Source organism: Salmo salar, chromosome 15, assembly GCF_965601325.2.
Source record: "Salmo salar chromosome 15, fSalSal1, whole genome shotgun sequence".
Taxonomy (NCBI): Eukaryota; Metazoa; Chordata; class Actinopteri; order Salmoniformes; family Salmonidae; genus Salmo; species Salmo salar.
Window position 1 is genome coordinate 10,203,033 of NC_138305.1, and position 16,572 is coordinate 10,219,604.

The 16,572-nt window shown below is 45.7% G+C and overlaps 1 protein-coding gene across 1 annotated transcript in view; it reads right to left on the reverse strand.

The window, feature by feature from the left end:
- LOC106570930 (protein mono-ADP-ribosyltransferase PARP8) overlaps nt 1-16,572 on the reverse strand; it is a 78,630-nt gene that overhangs the window by 4,312 nt on the left and 57,746 nt on the right. The window contains exons 13-25 of the mRNA XM_045695428.2: nt 15,953-16,091; nt 15,758-15,811; nt 15,507-15,602; nt 14,123-14,215; nt 13,899-14,024; nt 8,776-8,841; nt 8,245-8,312; nt 7,012-7,060; nt 5,807-5,919; nt 5,234-5,306; nt 2,302-2,371; nt 1,682-1,749; nt 1,508-1,577 (exon numbers count right to left, since the gene is read on the reverse strand). Coding sequence (XP_045551384.2) covers nt 1,508-1,577; nt 1,682-1,749; nt 2,302-2,371; nt 5,234-5,306; nt 5,807-5,919; nt 7,012-7,060; nt 8,245-8,312; nt 8,776-8,841; nt 13,899-14,024; nt 14,123-14,215; nt 15,507-15,602; nt 15,758-15,811; nt 15,953-16,091 — 1,085 coding nt within the window. The remainder of the gene's footprint in view (nt 1-1,507; nt 1,578-1,681; nt 1,750-2,301; nt 2,372-5,233; nt 5,307-5,806; nt 5,920-7,011; nt 7,061-8,244; nt 8,313-8,775; nt 8,842-13,898; nt 14,025-14,122; nt 14,216-15,506; nt 15,603-15,757; nt 15,812-15,952; nt 16,092-16,572) is intronic.

The window sequence follows — 16,572 nt, forward strand, 5'->3', positions numbered from 1 at the left end:
TTTCCTGTTGCTGCGGGATTATTTTCATGACGTAGCATACTGGCTCAAATTCAGATCCTACATACATCTGTAGCGTTTTGTGAAAAAAACATTTGAATACATATTTGAAATTGTGAATTTAAAAAAAATCTGTGAATAGTAATATTGTACACACAGGAAAGCAATACTTTCTGATGAAAAGTCAAATGTGAAAAATTGGTGGATATAGCATTTTGGAAATAAACTATATATTAATATAGAGTTCACATGCAGTGGCTTCAGAAAGTATAGCCACTAACTCCACATTTTGTTGCGTTACAACCTGAATTCAAAATGGATTATATTAAATTTGTTTTAGGTTATTGTTCTGCTGAAAGGTGAATTCATCTCCCAGTGTCTGGTGGAAATCAGCCTGAACCAGGTTTTCCTCTAGAATTTGGCCTGTGCTTAGCTCCATTCTGTTACTTTTTTACCCTGAAAAACTCCAGTCCTTAATGATTACAAGCATTTCATAACATGATGCAGCCACCACTATGCTTGAAAATATGGAGTGTTACTCAGTAAATTGTTGTATTGGATTTTCCCCAAACATAACACTTTATATTCAGGACAAAAAGTGAATGGCTTTGGCACATTTATTTTGGCAGTATTACTTTGTTGCAAACAGGATGCATATTTTGGAATACTTTTATTCTGCAAATGCTACTTTCTTTTCTCTCTTGTCATTGAGGTTAGTATTGTGGAATAACTACAATGTTGTTGATCCATTCTCAGTTTTCTCCTATCACAGCCATTAAACTCAAACTGTTTTAAAGTCACCAGTGGCCTCGTGGTGAAATCCCTGAACAGTTCCCCTTTCTCTTCTGCAACTGAGTTAGGAAGGACGCCTGTATCTTTGTAGTGACTGGGTGTATTGATACACCATCCAAAGTGTAGTTAATAACTTCACCGTGCTCAAAGGGATATTATATTTCTGCTTTTTATTTTATTTTTTTACCCATCTACCAATAGGTGACCTTTGCGAGGCATTGGAAAAACCTCCCTGGTCTTTGTAGTTAAATCAGTGTTTGGAATTCACTGCTCGACTGAGGGACCTTACAGATAATTGTATGTGGGGAGGTACAGAGATGAGGTATCATGTTAAACACTATTATTGCACACATAGTGAGTCCATGCAACTTATTATGTGACTTGTTAAGCACATTTTTACTCCTGAACTTATTTAGGCTTGATATAACAAAAGGGGTTGAATACTTATTGACTCAAGACATTTCAGCTTTTCATTTTTTATTAATTTGTACACATTTCGAAAAACATAATTCCACTTTGACATTATGAGTATTGTGTTTAGGCCAGTGACAAAAAAAATAAATCTAAATGTAATCCATTTTAAATTCAGACTGTACCAAAACAAAATGTGGAAAAAGTCCAGGGGTGTGAATACATTCTGAAGGACACTGTATGTGTTATCAGTTAATGTCTCCATGGCTGTTCTGCGGTTTCTCCAGCCCAGAGAGCACATACGTACCTTCACATAAGGCTATGCACTTCAGGTTCCGACTTTGCAAAAACTGAGGCTGCTGTCCTTTCTTTGTTGACTGCAAAAGGACACAACTCTAGTGAATATAACGTTCATTTCCCCAGTTTACACCAGTTTTAACACCGTACCGTACAGAAGTTTGCGGTATGTCATTGTGATTACCTGTAAGTTGGTCTTGTTTGTAGCAGTTTCGTCCTTCGAAGTAACTTTCTGCTGCTTTTTGTTCATCCCTAAATGGAGAAATGTTATAATAACAAATCAGGGCAACATTTTCATGCTCTGGCAGTGTGAAAAAAAACAGCACATTTTCAAAAAAACAGAGGAGAGTAATTCATCTTGACTTTATTGTGCAGAAAGAACATGTCGACCACAGTGTCTTGGTTCACATACTGCAGAGTTAAACTGTTACATTGTAACTTTAAATTACTCTGGTAAGACAGACTCAGTCACACAATTTGTAATTCACATATTAAAGGCTCAGCGATATGACAAGACGCACAAAGTAAATAGCATAGCGGGTCAATTTCCGTAACTACTAAGAGCGTTGAAGCGAGAAGCTCAACTTGTCCCTCTGTTTTAGTGCCCTGGCTACCACACTGTAACCCCCCTTAAAGCCAACCCATGTACATGTGCAGATACTGTGTGTGTGTGGCTGTGTTGACAGCAAAGTCTTGCATCTCGCTCATCTCAATATCTGCGGTGCTGCTCGTGGTAACGTCATTTCGCTGAGTCTACTTTTTAAAATGAATTAAAAAGTTCCTGTAGATAGGTTTTCTGGGTACCTGAGTAACCAAATGATATGCTTGACATTGGGCTGATGTAGATTCCACTCCCGTAGATGGCGCCATGGAGCTGCCGACAGACAAGCAAACTATTAGAGGGGTTCGGTCTGCAGGGATAACATGCTAAATATATGCAACATATTTTAAATATGTATGGTAACGGTTAGGGCCGGGACGATACCAGCCAGTCAGTAGGGCCGGGACCATACCAGCCACTCAACAGGACCATACCAGCCGGTCAACAGGGCCGGGACCATACCAGCCGGTCAACAGGGCCGGGACCATACCAGCCGGTCAACAGGGCCGGGACCATACCAGCCGGTCAACAGGGCCGGGACCATACCAGCCGGTCAACAGGGCCGGGACCATACCAGCCGGTCAACAGGGCCGGGACCATACCAGCCGGTCAACAGGGCCGGGACCATACCAGCCAGTCAACAGGGCCGGGACCATACCAGCCAGTCAACAGGGCCGGGACCATACCAGCCAGTCAACAGGGCCGGGACCATACCAGCCAGTCAACAGGGCCGGGACCATACCAGCCAGTCAACAGGGCCGGGACCATACCAGCCAGTCAACAGGGCCGGGACCATACCAGCCAGTCAACAGGGCCGGGACCATACCAGCCAGTCAACAGGGCCGGGACCATACCAGCCAGTCAACAGGGCCGGGACCATACCAGCCAGTCAACAGGGCCGGGACCATACCAGCCAGTCAACAGGGCCGGGACCATACCAGCCAGTCAACAGGGCCGGGACCATACCAGCCAGTCAACAGGGCCGGGACCATACCAGCCAGTCAACAGGGCCGGGACCATACCAGCCAGTCAACAGGGCCGGGACCATACCAGCCAGTCAACAGGGCCGGGACCATACCAGCCAGTCAACAGGGCCAGGACCATACCAGCCAGTCAACAGGGCCAGGACCATACCAGTATTGCGAGACAAAACACAAAGCAGATTAAACTTGTTTAGGAAAAACGGCCTTAATGTTGGTAGCAAACACGCTGGTATCCAGAGTTACATGTATTTATTATCCAGGCTATATATACAAACAATATATTACATACAGCAGCTTTATAAAAGGACCAAGGCGTTTTGGTCTGCTTCATGTTTTCATTTTTTGGCATGCAAAAAAATATTGCGATACATCACAGCTCTAGTAACGGTGTGAATACTGTTTGTGTTCAGGTCTTGAAAGGTTATTACATTTACTCAGACCTACAGTATATCATACACAGTTGTCTCAGGCAGTTGAAATCACAGATTGTGCTTTTAAAAGGCTGATAATCAATTATTGGATTTAAAAAAATATACACTGCTCAAAAAAATAAAGGGAACACTTAAACAACGCAATGTAACTCCAAGTCAATCACACTTCTGTGAAATCAAACTGTCCACTTAGGAAGCAACACTGATTGACAATACATTTCACATGCCGTTGTGCAAATGGAATAGACAACAGGTGGAAATTATAGGCAATTAGCAAGACACCCCCAATAAAGGAGTGGTTCTGCAGGTGGGGACCACAGACCACTTCTCAGTTCCTATGCTTCCTGGCTGATGTTTTGGTCACTTTTGAATGCTGGCGGTGCTTTCACTCTAGTGGTAGCATGAGACGGAGTCTACAACCCACACAAGTGGCTCAGGTAGTGCAGCTCATCCAGGATGGCACATCAATGCGAGCTGTGGCAAGAAGGTTTGCTGTGTCTGTCAGCGTAGTGTCCAGAGCATGGAGGCGCTACCAGGAGACAGGCCAGTACATCAGGAGACGTGGAGGAGGCCGTAGGAGGGCAACAACCCAGCAGCAGGACCGCTACCTCCGCCTTTGTGCAAGGAGGAGCAGGAGAAGCACTGCCAGAGCCCTGCAAAATGACCTCCAGCAGGCCACAAATGTGAATGTGTCTGCTCAAACGGTCAGAAACAGACTCCATGAGGGTGGTATGAGGGCCCGACGTCCACAGGTGGGGGTTGTGCTTACAGCCCAACACCGTGCAGGACGTTTGGCATTTGCCAGAGAACACCAAGATTGGCAAATTCGCCACTGGCGCCCTGTGCTCTTCACAGATGAAAGCAGGTTCACACTGAGCACGTGACAGACGTGACAGAGTCTGGAGACGCTGTGGAGAACGTTCTGCTGCCTGCAACATCCTCCAGCATGACCGGTTTAGCGGTGGGTCAGTCATGGTGTGGGGTGGCATTTCTTTGGGGGGCCGCACAGCCCTCCATGTGCTCACCAGTGGTAGCCTGATTGCCATTAGGTACCGAGATGAGATCCTCAGACCCCTTGTGAGACCATATGCTGGTGCGGTTGGCTCTGGGTTCCTCCTAATGCAAGACAATGCTAGACCTCATGTGGCTGGAGTGTGTCAGCAGTTCCTGCAAGAGGAAGGCATTGATGCTATGGACTGGCCCGCCCGTTTCCCAGACCCGAATCCAATTGAGCACATCTGGGACATCATGTCTCGCTCCATCCACCAATGCCACGTTGCACCACAGACTGTCCAGGAGTTGGCGGATGCTGTAGTCCAGGTCTGGGAGGAGATCCCTCAGGAGACCATCCGCCACCTCATCAGGAGCATGCCCAGGCGTTGTAGGGAGGTCATACAGGCACGTGGAGGCCACACACACTACTGAGCCTAATTTTGACTTGTTTTAAGGACATTACGTCAAAGTTGGATCAGCCTGTAGTGTGGTTTTCCACTTTAATTTTGAGTGCGACTCCAAATCCAGACCTCCATGGGTTGATAAATTGGATTTCCATTGATTATTTTTGTGTGATTTTGTTGTCAGCACATTCAACTATGTAAAGAAAAAAGTATTTAATAAGATTATTTCTTTCATTCAGATCTAGGATGTGTTGTTTAAGTGTTCCCTTTATTATTTTGAGCAGTATATATATATATATATATATATATATATTTTTTTTTTACCTGAAGTCTTGTGTTGGATGCAACCACCAAACCGTTCCTCAAAATGGAGTGCCAATTTTCTATGTGAGAACCACTGAAGAGAGAAAAAGTCATTATTAATTATCCAATACATTATCTACTGTGTTAATCAAATAAAAGTTATTCTCTAACTGAAAATAGCAGTGATTTTAAAAACATGTTTCAGAAACATAGTGTACGATTGAAGTATTTAAAACAAGTGTAAAAATAATACTTGAAAACATTGAGTGCACTGTGTGCCTTCATGAGCATATGAATGATGATGTGTACTGATGTGTACTAATGTGTACTGAGGGGGAACAATACAATGGAAGACCAGCTAACCTTACCAACATATCCTGAAATAACATATTATTTTTCGATAGTTAAACTTGAAATGGGCATGGTCTAAATCGACTCGACAACCCAAAAAAAAACCCATCTCTATATTTATCTTTCTTAAAATGACCCAACAAATCTAGTTATTTCTGGTTGTTTATCAACGTTAGCTGGTTTTGTACTATACCCCCTCTGCTACATATATATATATATAAAAAATAAAAAAAGGGAACATACTGGAAAGCGAAGGTACTCCCAAAGAGGTTTTTGGCATCTCTGAAGTTGGACTCTTTGGCAGGAGGACTGCTGAGTAGAAGGAACTGGTGCGTGGTGTGCATGAACTTCAGCTGCTGCAGTCGTGACAGAGACACAGGAGACACAACACTTACAGGTGTACCAAATGGCTCCCTATTCCCTATATAGAGCAGGTAAAAAGTAGTGCACTATATAGGGAATAGGGCTGTAGTATAAAGTAGTGCACTATATAGGGGAATAGGGCTGTAGTATAAAGTAGTGTACTATATAGGGAATAGGGCTATAGTATAAAGTAGTGCACTATATAGGGGAATAGGGCTGTAGTATAAAGTAGTGCACTATATAGGGGAATAGGGCTGTAGTATAAAGTAGTGCACTATATAGGGGAATAGGGCAGTAGTATAAAGCAGTGCACTATATAGGGAATAGGGCTGTAGTATAAAGTAGTGCACTATATAGGGAATAGGGCTGTAGTATAAAGTAGTGCACTATATAGGGGAATAGGGCTGTCGTATAAAGTAGTGCACTATATAGGGAATAGGGTGCGATTTGGGACACCACACATTCACTCTCTCCTTTTCTATTCTCTCTGTTCTTCACAACTCTGTAATCAGCCTGTCTTCTGACCTCACTCTGTAATCAGCCTGTTTTTATTAACATTGTATTTAACCTTTATTTAACGAGGCAAGTCAGTTAAGAACAAATTCTTATTTTCAATGACAGCCTTGTTAACTGCCTTGTTCAGGGGCAGAACGACAGATTTTTTACCTTGTCAACTCGGGAATTCAATCTTGCAACCTTCCGGTTACTAGTCCAACGCTCTAACCACTAGGCTACCTGCCACCCCACTAGATAGAACTAGAGTTACTGAAAAACTACAAATAAAAAAATAAAAAACCCAAATGTAATATCTCTGTATGGTTAAGTCTGGCTTAATCTTAATCTCCCTAGACGATGTAATATCTCTCTGCTGGTATTTTCTCGTCCGGCGTTAAGTCGTTTCTGGGTGTTCCTGTGAAGTCCTAAAACAGGCTGATTTTATAGAATGAAGTCATTTGGTCGTCTCTCCTTCCAGTTCTCTGCTGCCAATGACTGGAACGAACTACAAAAATCTCTGAAACTGGAAACACTTATCTCCCTCACTAGCTTTAAGCACCAGCTGTCAGAGCAGCTCACAGATAACTCACTCTGGTAACTGGTAGTTTGACGATGTGTGACCTGTTACTGGATATCACCCTAGAGAGAAAAACAAAACGGGGGTTACATTAGACATTAACAGTTTGCAATACAATACCTCCCAGCTGCTAGATTGACCTGTTGTTACATACTTAAACTGTCATTCACACTTTCTCTTCTGTTGAATGTATCAATCCACTGTCTCATGTCCTGGTCTAACTGTACATTCAATATGACAGTCAATGTTTCTGACTACTGATTGAATTGCAGGCTGACAATGGCCTAACAGCCGGAATCATTGGTTTTGCTCCTTTTGCCTCTGAAATGAATAAATAACATAAAACAACTTGGAAACCTTTTTTCGATTGCTGACTCATGACACAAAATCTAAGGCTGTTTCAGGAAGAAAATGGATTTATTGGGGAAATAAAGTAAGGGGGGTTCTTACCATGGCAGTAAGGGGGTTTCTTACCATGGCAGTAAGGGGGTTTCTTACCATGGCAGTAAGGGGGTTTCTTACCATGGCAGTAAGGGGGTTTCTTACCATGGCAGTAAGGGGGTTTCTTACCATGGCAGTAAGGGGGTTTCTTACCATGGCAGTAAGGGGGTTTCTTACCATGGCAGTAAGGGGGTTTCTTACCATGGCAGTAAGGGAGTTCTTACCATGGCAGTAAGGGGGTTTCTTACCATGGCAGTAAGGGAGTTCTTACCATGGCAGTAAGGGGGTTTCTTACCATGGCAGTAAGGGAATTCTTACCATGGCAGTAAGGGAATTCTTACCATGGCAGTAAGGAGGTTCTTACCATGGCAGTAAGGGGGTTCTTACCATGGCAGTAAGGGTTTCTTACCATGGCAGTAAGGGTTTCTTACCATGGCAGTAAGGGGGTTTCTTACCATGGCAGTAAGGGAGTTTCTTACCATGGCAGTAAGGGAGTTTCTTACCATGGCAGTAAGGGGGTTTCTCACCATTGCAGTAAGGGGTTTCTTACCATGGCAGTAAGGGATTTCTTACCATGGCAGTAAGGGGGTTTCTTACCATTGCAGTAAGGGGGTTTCTTACCATGGCAGTAAGGGGTTTCTTACCATGGCAGTAAGGGGTTTCTTACCATGGCAGTAAGGGGTTTCTTACCATGGCAGTAAGGGGTTTCTAACCATTGCAGTAAGGGGTTTCTTACCATGGCAGTAAGGGGTTTCTAACCATTGCAGTAAGGGGTTTCTTACCATGGCAGTAAGGCGGTTCTTACCATTGCAGTAAGGGGTGAGCTAAAGGATCATGCTTGTCCATCTGCCTCTTAATCTCCAGGTAAGGTGCCTGTAGAGAAACAACCTTCATTTAACTCCACTGGCTCAATGGGTACAAAGGGGCAGCACACACACAGGGGAGACATCGGAGATGATGAGAGACATGAGGAATTAGGTCCTAAACACGAAGAGGATGAGAGACATGAGGAATTAGGTCCTAAACACGATGAAGAGGATGAGAGACATGGGGAATTCGGTCCTAAACACGATGAAGAGGATGAGAGACATGGGGAATTAGGTCCTAAACACATAAGAGAGTTAAAGGCTGTCAAGGGTTAGGGTTAGTTACCTGGGACATTTCTCTGATAGAGGTGAGACTGGTTAGGGTTAGTTACCTGGGACATTTCTCTGATAGAGGTGAGACTGGTTAGGGTTAGTTACCTGGGACATTTCTCTGATAGAGGTGAGACTGGTTAGGGTTAGTTACCTGGGACATTTTTCTGATAGAGGTGAGACTGGTTAGGGTTAGTTACCTGGGACATTTCTCTGATAGAGGTGAGACTGTCAAGGGCTCTCATCACTCGTTCATAGTCCTTTTTCTGAAATGAACCACAATCATCATGGATCACAGGCTGTATGAACCACTTCAAAAAGGACACAGTGAAATTCAGCAAGGATCTACCGACAACAACTAAAGTCCTGTGCATATTCAACTAAAAGATCTCGATCTGGATTAGCCTTAAAAATCTTATATTTTACATTTTAGTCATTTAGCAGACGCTCTTATTCAGAGCGACTTACAGTAGTGAATGCATACATTTCATACATTTTTTCCCCTTTTTTTCCCGTACTGGTCCCCCGTGGGAATCGAACCCACAACCCTGGCGTTGCAAACACCATGCTCTACCAACTGAGCCACACAGGATTTTTTTGGGGAGGGGGTGGATTTATTGCAGGAATTCTTCAAATTGCTGCTGATAAAAGCCATACCCTGGGGTTGAAGGCCTAAGGCTGTTAGTAAGTTCAGGGTTAGTAAGCCATACCCTGGGGTTGAAGGGCTGTTAGTAGGTTCAGGGTTAGTAAACCATACCCTGGGGTTGAAGGCCTAAGGCCTGTTAGTAGGTTCAGGGTTAGTAAGCCATACCCTGGGGTTGAAGCCCTGTTAGTAGGTTCAGGGTTAGTAAGCCATACCCTGGGGTTGAAGCCCTGTTAGTAGGTTCAGGGTTAGTAAACCATACCCTGGGGTTGAAGGCCTAAGGCTGTTAGTAGGTTCAGGGTTAGTAAACCATACCCTGGGGTTGAAGGCCTGTTAGTAGGTTCAGGGTTAGTAAACCATACCCTGGGGATGAAGGCCTGTTAGTAGGTTCAGGGTTAGTAAACCATACCCTGGGGTTGAAGGCCTAAGGCTGTTAGTAGGTTCAGGGTTAGTAAACCATACCCTGGGGTTGAAGGCCTGAGGCTGTTAGTAGGTTCAGGGTTAGTAAACCATACCCTGGGGATGAAGGCCTGTTAGTAGGTTCAGGGTTAGTAAACCATACCCTGGGGTTGAAGGACTGTTAGTAGGTTCAGGGTTAGTAAACCATACCCTGGGGTTGAAGGCCTGTTAGTAGGTTCAGGGTTAGTAAACCATACCCTGGGGTTGAAGGCCTGAGGCTGTTAGTAGGTTCAGGGTTAGTAAACCATACCCTGGGGATGAAGGCCTGTTAGTAGGTTCAGGGTTAGTAAACCATACCCTGGGGTTGAAGGCCTGTTAGTAGGTTCAGGGTTAGTATACCATACCCTGGGGTTGAAGGCCTGTTAGTAGGTTCAGGGTTAGTAAACCATACCCTGGGGTTGAAGGCCTAAGGCTGTTAGTAGGTTCAGGGTTAGTAAACCATACCCTGGGGTTGAAGGCCTGTTAGTAGGTTCAGGGTTAGTAAACCATACCCTGGGGTTGAAGGCCTGTTAGTAGGTTCAGGGTTAGTAAACCATACCCTGGGGTTGAAGGCCTAAGGCTGTTAGTAGGTTCAGGGTTAGTAAGCCATACCCTGGGGTTGAAGGCCTGTTAGTAGGTTCAGGGTTAGTAAACCATACCCTGGGGTTGAAGGCCTGTTAGTAGGTTCAGGGTTAGTAAACCATACCCTGGGGTTGAAGGCCTGTTAGTAGGTTCAGGGTTAGTAAACCATACCCTGGGGTTGAAGGCCTGTTAGTAGGTTCAGGGTTAGTAAACCATACCCTGGGGTTGAAGGCCTGTTAGTAGATTCAGGGTTAGTAAACCATACCCTGGGGTTGAAGGCCTAAGGCTGTTAGTAGGTTCAGGGTTAGTAAACCATACCCTGGGGATGAAGGCCTGTTAGTAGGTTCAGGGTTAGTAAACCATACCCTGGGGTTGAAGACCTGTTAGTAGGTTCAGGGTTAGTAAACCATACCCTGGGGTTGAAGGCCTGTTAGTAGGTTCAGGGTTAGTTACCATACCCTGGGGTTGAAGGCCTGTTAGTAGGTTCAGGGTTAGTAAACCATACCCTGGGGTTGAAGGCCTAAGGCTGTTAGTAGGTTCAGGGTTAGTAAACCATACCCTGGGGTTGAAGGCCTGTTAGTAGGTTCAGGGTTAGTAAACCATACCCTGGGGTTGAAGGCCTGAGGCTGTTAGGAGGTTCAGGGTTAGTAAACCATACCCTGGGGTTGAAGGCCTGTTAGTAGGTTCAGGGTTAGTAAACCATACCCTGGGGTTGAAGGCCTGTTAGTAGATTCAGGGTTAGTAAACCATACCCTGGGGTTGAAGGCCTGTTAGTAGGTTCAGGGTTAGTAAACCATACCCTGGGGTTGAAGGCCTGAGGCTGTTAGGAGGTTCAGGGTTAGTAAACCATACCCTGGGGTTGAAGGCCTGAGGCTGTTAGGAGGTTCAGGGTTAGTAAACCATACCCTGGGGTTGAAGGCCTGTTAGTAGGTTCAGGGTTAGTAAACCATACCCTGGGGTTGAAGGCCTGTTAGTAGGTTCAGGGTTAGTAAGCCATACCCTGGGGTTGAAGGCCTGAGGCTGTTAGTAGGTTCAGGGTTAGTAAACCATACTCTGGGGTTGAAGGCCTAAGGCTGTTAGTAGGTTCAGGGTTAGTAAACCATACCCTGGGGTTGAAGGCCTGTTAGTAGGTTCAGGGTTAGTAAACCATACCCTGGGGTTGAAGGCCTGTTAGTAGGTTCAGGGTTAGTAAACCATACCCTGGGGTTGAAGGCCTAAGGCTGTTAGTAGGTTCAGGGTTAGTAAACCATACCCTGGGGATGAAGGCCTGTTAGTAGGTTCAGGGTTAGTAAACCATACCCTGGGGTTGAAGGACTGTTAGTAGGTTCAGGGTTAGTAAACCATACCCTGGGGTTGAAGGCCTGTTAGTAGGTTCAGGGTTAGTAAACCATACCCTGGGGTTGAAGACCTGTTAGTAGGTTCAGGGTTAGTAAACCATACCCTGGGGTTGAAGGCCTGAGGCTGTTAGGAGGTTCAGGGTTAGTAAACCATACCCTGGGGTTGAAGGCCTGTTAGTAGGTTCAGGGTTAGTAAACCATACCCTGGGGTTGAAGGCCTGTTAGTAGGTTCAGGGTTAGTAAACCATACCCTGGGGTTGAAGGCCTGTTAGTAGATTCAGGGTTAGTAAACCATACCCTGGGGTTGAAGGCCTGTTAGTAGGTTCAGCGTTAGTAACCCATACCCTGGGGTTGAAGGCCTGTTAGTAGGTTCAGGGTTAGTAAACCATACCCTGGGGTTGAAGGCCTGTTAGTAGGTTCAGGGTTAGTAAACCATACCCTGGGGTTGAAGGCCTAAGGCTGTTAGTAGGTTCAGGGTTAGTAAACCATACCCTGGGGATGAAGGCCTGTTAGTAGGTTCAGGGTTAGTAAACCATACCCTGGGGTTGAAGGACTGTTAGTAGGTTCAGGGTTAGTAAACCATACCCTGGGGTTGAAGGCCTGTTAGTAGGTTCAGGGTTAGTAAACCATACCCTGGGGTTGAAGGCCTGTTAGTAGATTCAGGGTTAGTAAACCATACCCTGGGGTTGAAGGCCTGTTAGTAGGTTCAGGGTTAGTAAACCATACCCTGGGGTTGAAGGACTGTTAGTAGGTTCAGGGTTAGTAAACCATACCCTGGGGTTGAAGGCCTGTTAGGAGGTTCAGGGTTAGTAAACCATACCCTGGGGTTGAAGACCTGTTAGTAGGTTCAGGGTTAGTAAACCATACCCTGGGGTTGAAGGCCTGTTAGTAGGTTCAGGGTTAGTATACCATACCCTGGGGTTGAAGGCCTGTTAGTAGGTTCAGGGTTAGTAAACCATACCCTGGGGTTGAAGGCCTAAGGCTGTTAGTAGGTTCAGGGTTAGTAAACCATACCCTGGGGTTGAAGGCCTGTTAGTAGGTTCAGGGTTAGTAAACCATACCCTGGGGTTGAAGGCCTGAGGCTGTTAGGAGGTTCAGGGTTAGTAAACCATACCCTGGGGTTGAAGGCCTGTTAGTAGGTTCAGGGTTAGTAAACCATACCCTGGGGTTGAAGGCCTGTTAGTAGATTCAGGGTTAGTAAACCATACCCTGGGGTTGAAGGCCTGTTAGTAGGTTCAGGGTTAGTAAACCATACCCTGGGGTTGAAGGCCTGAGGCTGTTAGGAGGTTCAGGGTTAGTAAACCATACCCTGGGGTTGAAGGCCTGTTAGTAGGTTCAGGGTTAGTAAACCATACCCTGGGGTTGAAGGCCTGTTAGTAGGTTCAGGGTTAGTAAACCATACCCTGGGGTTGAAGGCCTGTTAGTAGGTTCAGGGTTAGTAAACCATACCCTGGGGTTGAAGGCCTGTTAGTAGGTTCAGGGTTAGTAAACCATACCCTGGGGTTGAAGGCCTGTTAGTAGGTTCAGGGTTAGTAAACCATACCCTGGGGTTGAAGGCCTGTTAGTAGGTTCAGGGTTAGTAAACCATACCCTGGGGTTGAAGGCCTGTTAGTAGGTTCAGGGTTAGTGTCCATACCCTGGGGTTGAAGGCCTGTTAGTAGGTTCAGGGTTAGTAAACCATACCCTGGGGTTGAAGGCCTGTTAGTAGGTTCAGGGTTAGTAAACCATACCCTGGGGTTGAAGGCCTAAGGCTGTTAGTAGGTTCAGGGTTAGTATACCATACCCTGGGGTTGAAGGCCTGTTAGTAGGTTCAGGGTTAGTAAACCATCAGGGTTAGTATACCATACCCTGGGGTTGAAGGCCTGTTAGTAGGTTCAGGGTTAGTAAACCATACCCTGGGGTTGAAGGCCTAAGGCTGTTAGTAGGTTCAGGGTTAGTAAACCATACCCTGGGGTTGAAGGCCTGTTAGTAGGTTCAGGGTTAGTAAACCATACCCTGGGGTTGAAGGACTGTTAGTAGGTTCAGGGTTAGTAAACCATACCCTGGGGTTGAAGGCCTGTTAGTAGGTTCAGGGTTAGTAAACCATACCCTGGGGTTGAAGGCCTGTTAGTAGGTTCAGGGTTAGTAAACCATACCCTGGGGTTGAAGGCCTGTTAGTAGGTTCAGGGTTAGTAAACCATACCCTGGGGTTGAAGGCCTGTTAGTAGGTTCAGGGTTAGTAAACCATACCCTGGGGTTGAAGGCCTGTTAGTAGGTTCAGGGTTAGTAAACCATACCCTGGGGTTGAAGGCCTGTTAGTAGGTTCAGGGTTAGTAAACCATACCCTGGGGTTGAAGGCCAGTGCCTGGGAGTCACATGGATCCACCACGGAGGGATACGGCTCAAAGATGACCACTTTCCTGGGAGACTCTAGAGCAGACCTACACATGGACACCAACAGATCCACCACCTAGGAAACAGAGACGGACACTCAGCCAGCTGTGTGTGTGTGTGTGTGTGTGTGTGTGTGTGTGTGTGTGTGTGGTGTGTGTGCGCGCTCATGCATACCTGAGCTCCTGTGGCGATCTCGTCGGCTGCCTCGTTCATCACCCCCAGTGTTTGAAAGGCAAACACACACAGCTCCCGCTCGCACACCGTGGGCTGTGGGGTGGACACACCACATAGGATCATTCAGATAGATCTCTTGTTTAGCCTTAAAGCATATTTTCTCCCTCTAACTCATATAGAGTGATAGTAATGGTTGTGCTGCTCGTTAGAAACAATGATGTTTTGGGTTAAATGAGTCAGAAACAGAGGCTACCCTCTACAACAGTTACTATTGCTATACAAAGCCCTTATTCCACAGGTACTACTGGTATACAAAGCCCTCATTCCACAGGTACTACTGGTATACAAAGCCCTCATTCCACAGTTACTACTGGTATAACAAAGCTCTCATTCCACAGTTACTACTGGTATACAAACCCCTGATTCCACAGTTACTACTGGTATACAAACCCCTGATTCCACAGTTACTACTGGTATACAAACCCCTGATTCCACAGGTACTACTGGTATACAAAGTCCTCATTCCAAAGTTACTACTGGTATAACAAAGCCCTCATTCCACAGGTATGGTCGTATCATTAGGACTCAGGACAGTGACCTATGGTCGTATCATTAGGACTCAGGACAGTGACCTATGGTCGTATCATTAGGAGGACTCAGGACAGTGACCTATAGTCGTATCATTAGGACTCAGGACAGTGACCTATGGTCGTATCATTAGGAGGACTCAGGACAGTGACCTATGGTCGTATCATTAGGAGGACTCAAGACAGTGACCTATAGTCGTATCATTAGGACTCAGGACAGTGACCTATAGTCGTATCATTAGGACTCAGGACAGTGACCTATCGTCGTATCATTAGGACTCAGGACAGTGACCTATCGTCATATCATTAGGACTCAGGACAGTGACCTATCGTCGTATCATTAGGACTCAGGACAGTGACCTATCGTCGTATCATTAGGACTCAGGACAGTGACCTATCGTCGTATCATTAGGACTCAGGACAGTGACCTATAGTCGTATCATTAGGACTCAGGACAGTGACCTATCGTCATATCATTAGGACTGAGTACTTCCCTGGTTGGTGCCAACATCACATCATGCTTTAAAACAGGGGTGGGGCTAATTCCAGTTTCTCCATCCCTAACAAACACTCCTGATTAATCACATTGTATTCTAAACTGAAGATCATGAGGTGATTATTGGAGTCAGGTGTGTTAGCTGGGGGCTGGGGCAAAACTGTGACACCAATCAGGCTCTCGAGGACTGGAGTTTAAAACCTTACAGGGTCTGGTTAAATTTAGCTGTATGGGCTGAACTGAATATAGCTGTTTTTCACTTTTCTTGTACTGTGTGCTAGTATGTGTGTACAGTACTCACTCTGAGCATTGGTCCGTTCTGGAAAACGTGTGGTTCATCACACACCACACAGAACTCATTTAGGACCGGAATCCTCCGCTCAGCATATTCCATAGTCTGAAGACAGAAGACATTATTAGAAGACATGATAAATACTCATATGTTTTTAGGACACATATCAACTCCTTCTACATGTACACATTTGCTTGAAGTAAATGGTTACAAACATATAATTGATAGAAGAGCTCAGGTGAAATTCAGGGAGCATTTACCTGGACAAGGAAACCTCTGTCTTTTATTGGTATGGACTTGGCTCCATTGTTTGGCTGTAAAGGAAGAGAGGGATGTTTGTTACCTGCCTGTGATCCAAAAAAGGTCAACAATCCCTGTTTCTAATGACAAATCAAGATCAACCAATCATGAGAGGATGCCTTTCGGATCAACCAATCACCAGCAGCCTTACTGACCGGCGGTGGTGTGGCGAGCGAGGGGGCGAGGATCCCGATGAGCCCTGAGGTAAGAGAGAGCCGCCTCCCCTCGGACAGAGCCACAGAGTCCTTGAAGATGTCCGCTGCCTTGCCCATCTTGGTACTGCTGGAGTAGGACCTGCAGTAACATGGAGGCATTGATGAGGCAGTAGGACCTGCAGTAGCATGAAGGCATTGGTGAGGCAGTAGGACCTGCAGTAGCATGAAGGCATTGGTGAGGCAGTAGGACCTGCAGTAGCATGAAGGCATTGGTGAGGCAGTAGGACCTGCAGTAACATGGAGGCATTGATGAGGCAGTAGGACCTGCAGCCACATACATTGATGAGGCAGTAGGACCTGCAGCCACATACATTGATGAGGCAGTAGGACCTGCAGTAACATGGAGGCATTGATGAGGCAGTAGGACCTGCAGTAACATGGAGGCATTGATGAGGCAGTAGGACCTGCAGTAACATGGAGGCATTGATGAGGCAGTAGGACCTGCAGTAACATGGAGGCATTGATGAGGCAGTAGGACCTGCAGTAACATGGAGGCATTGATGAGGCAGTAGGACCTGCAGTAACATGCATTGATGAGGCAGTAGGACCTGCAGTAACAT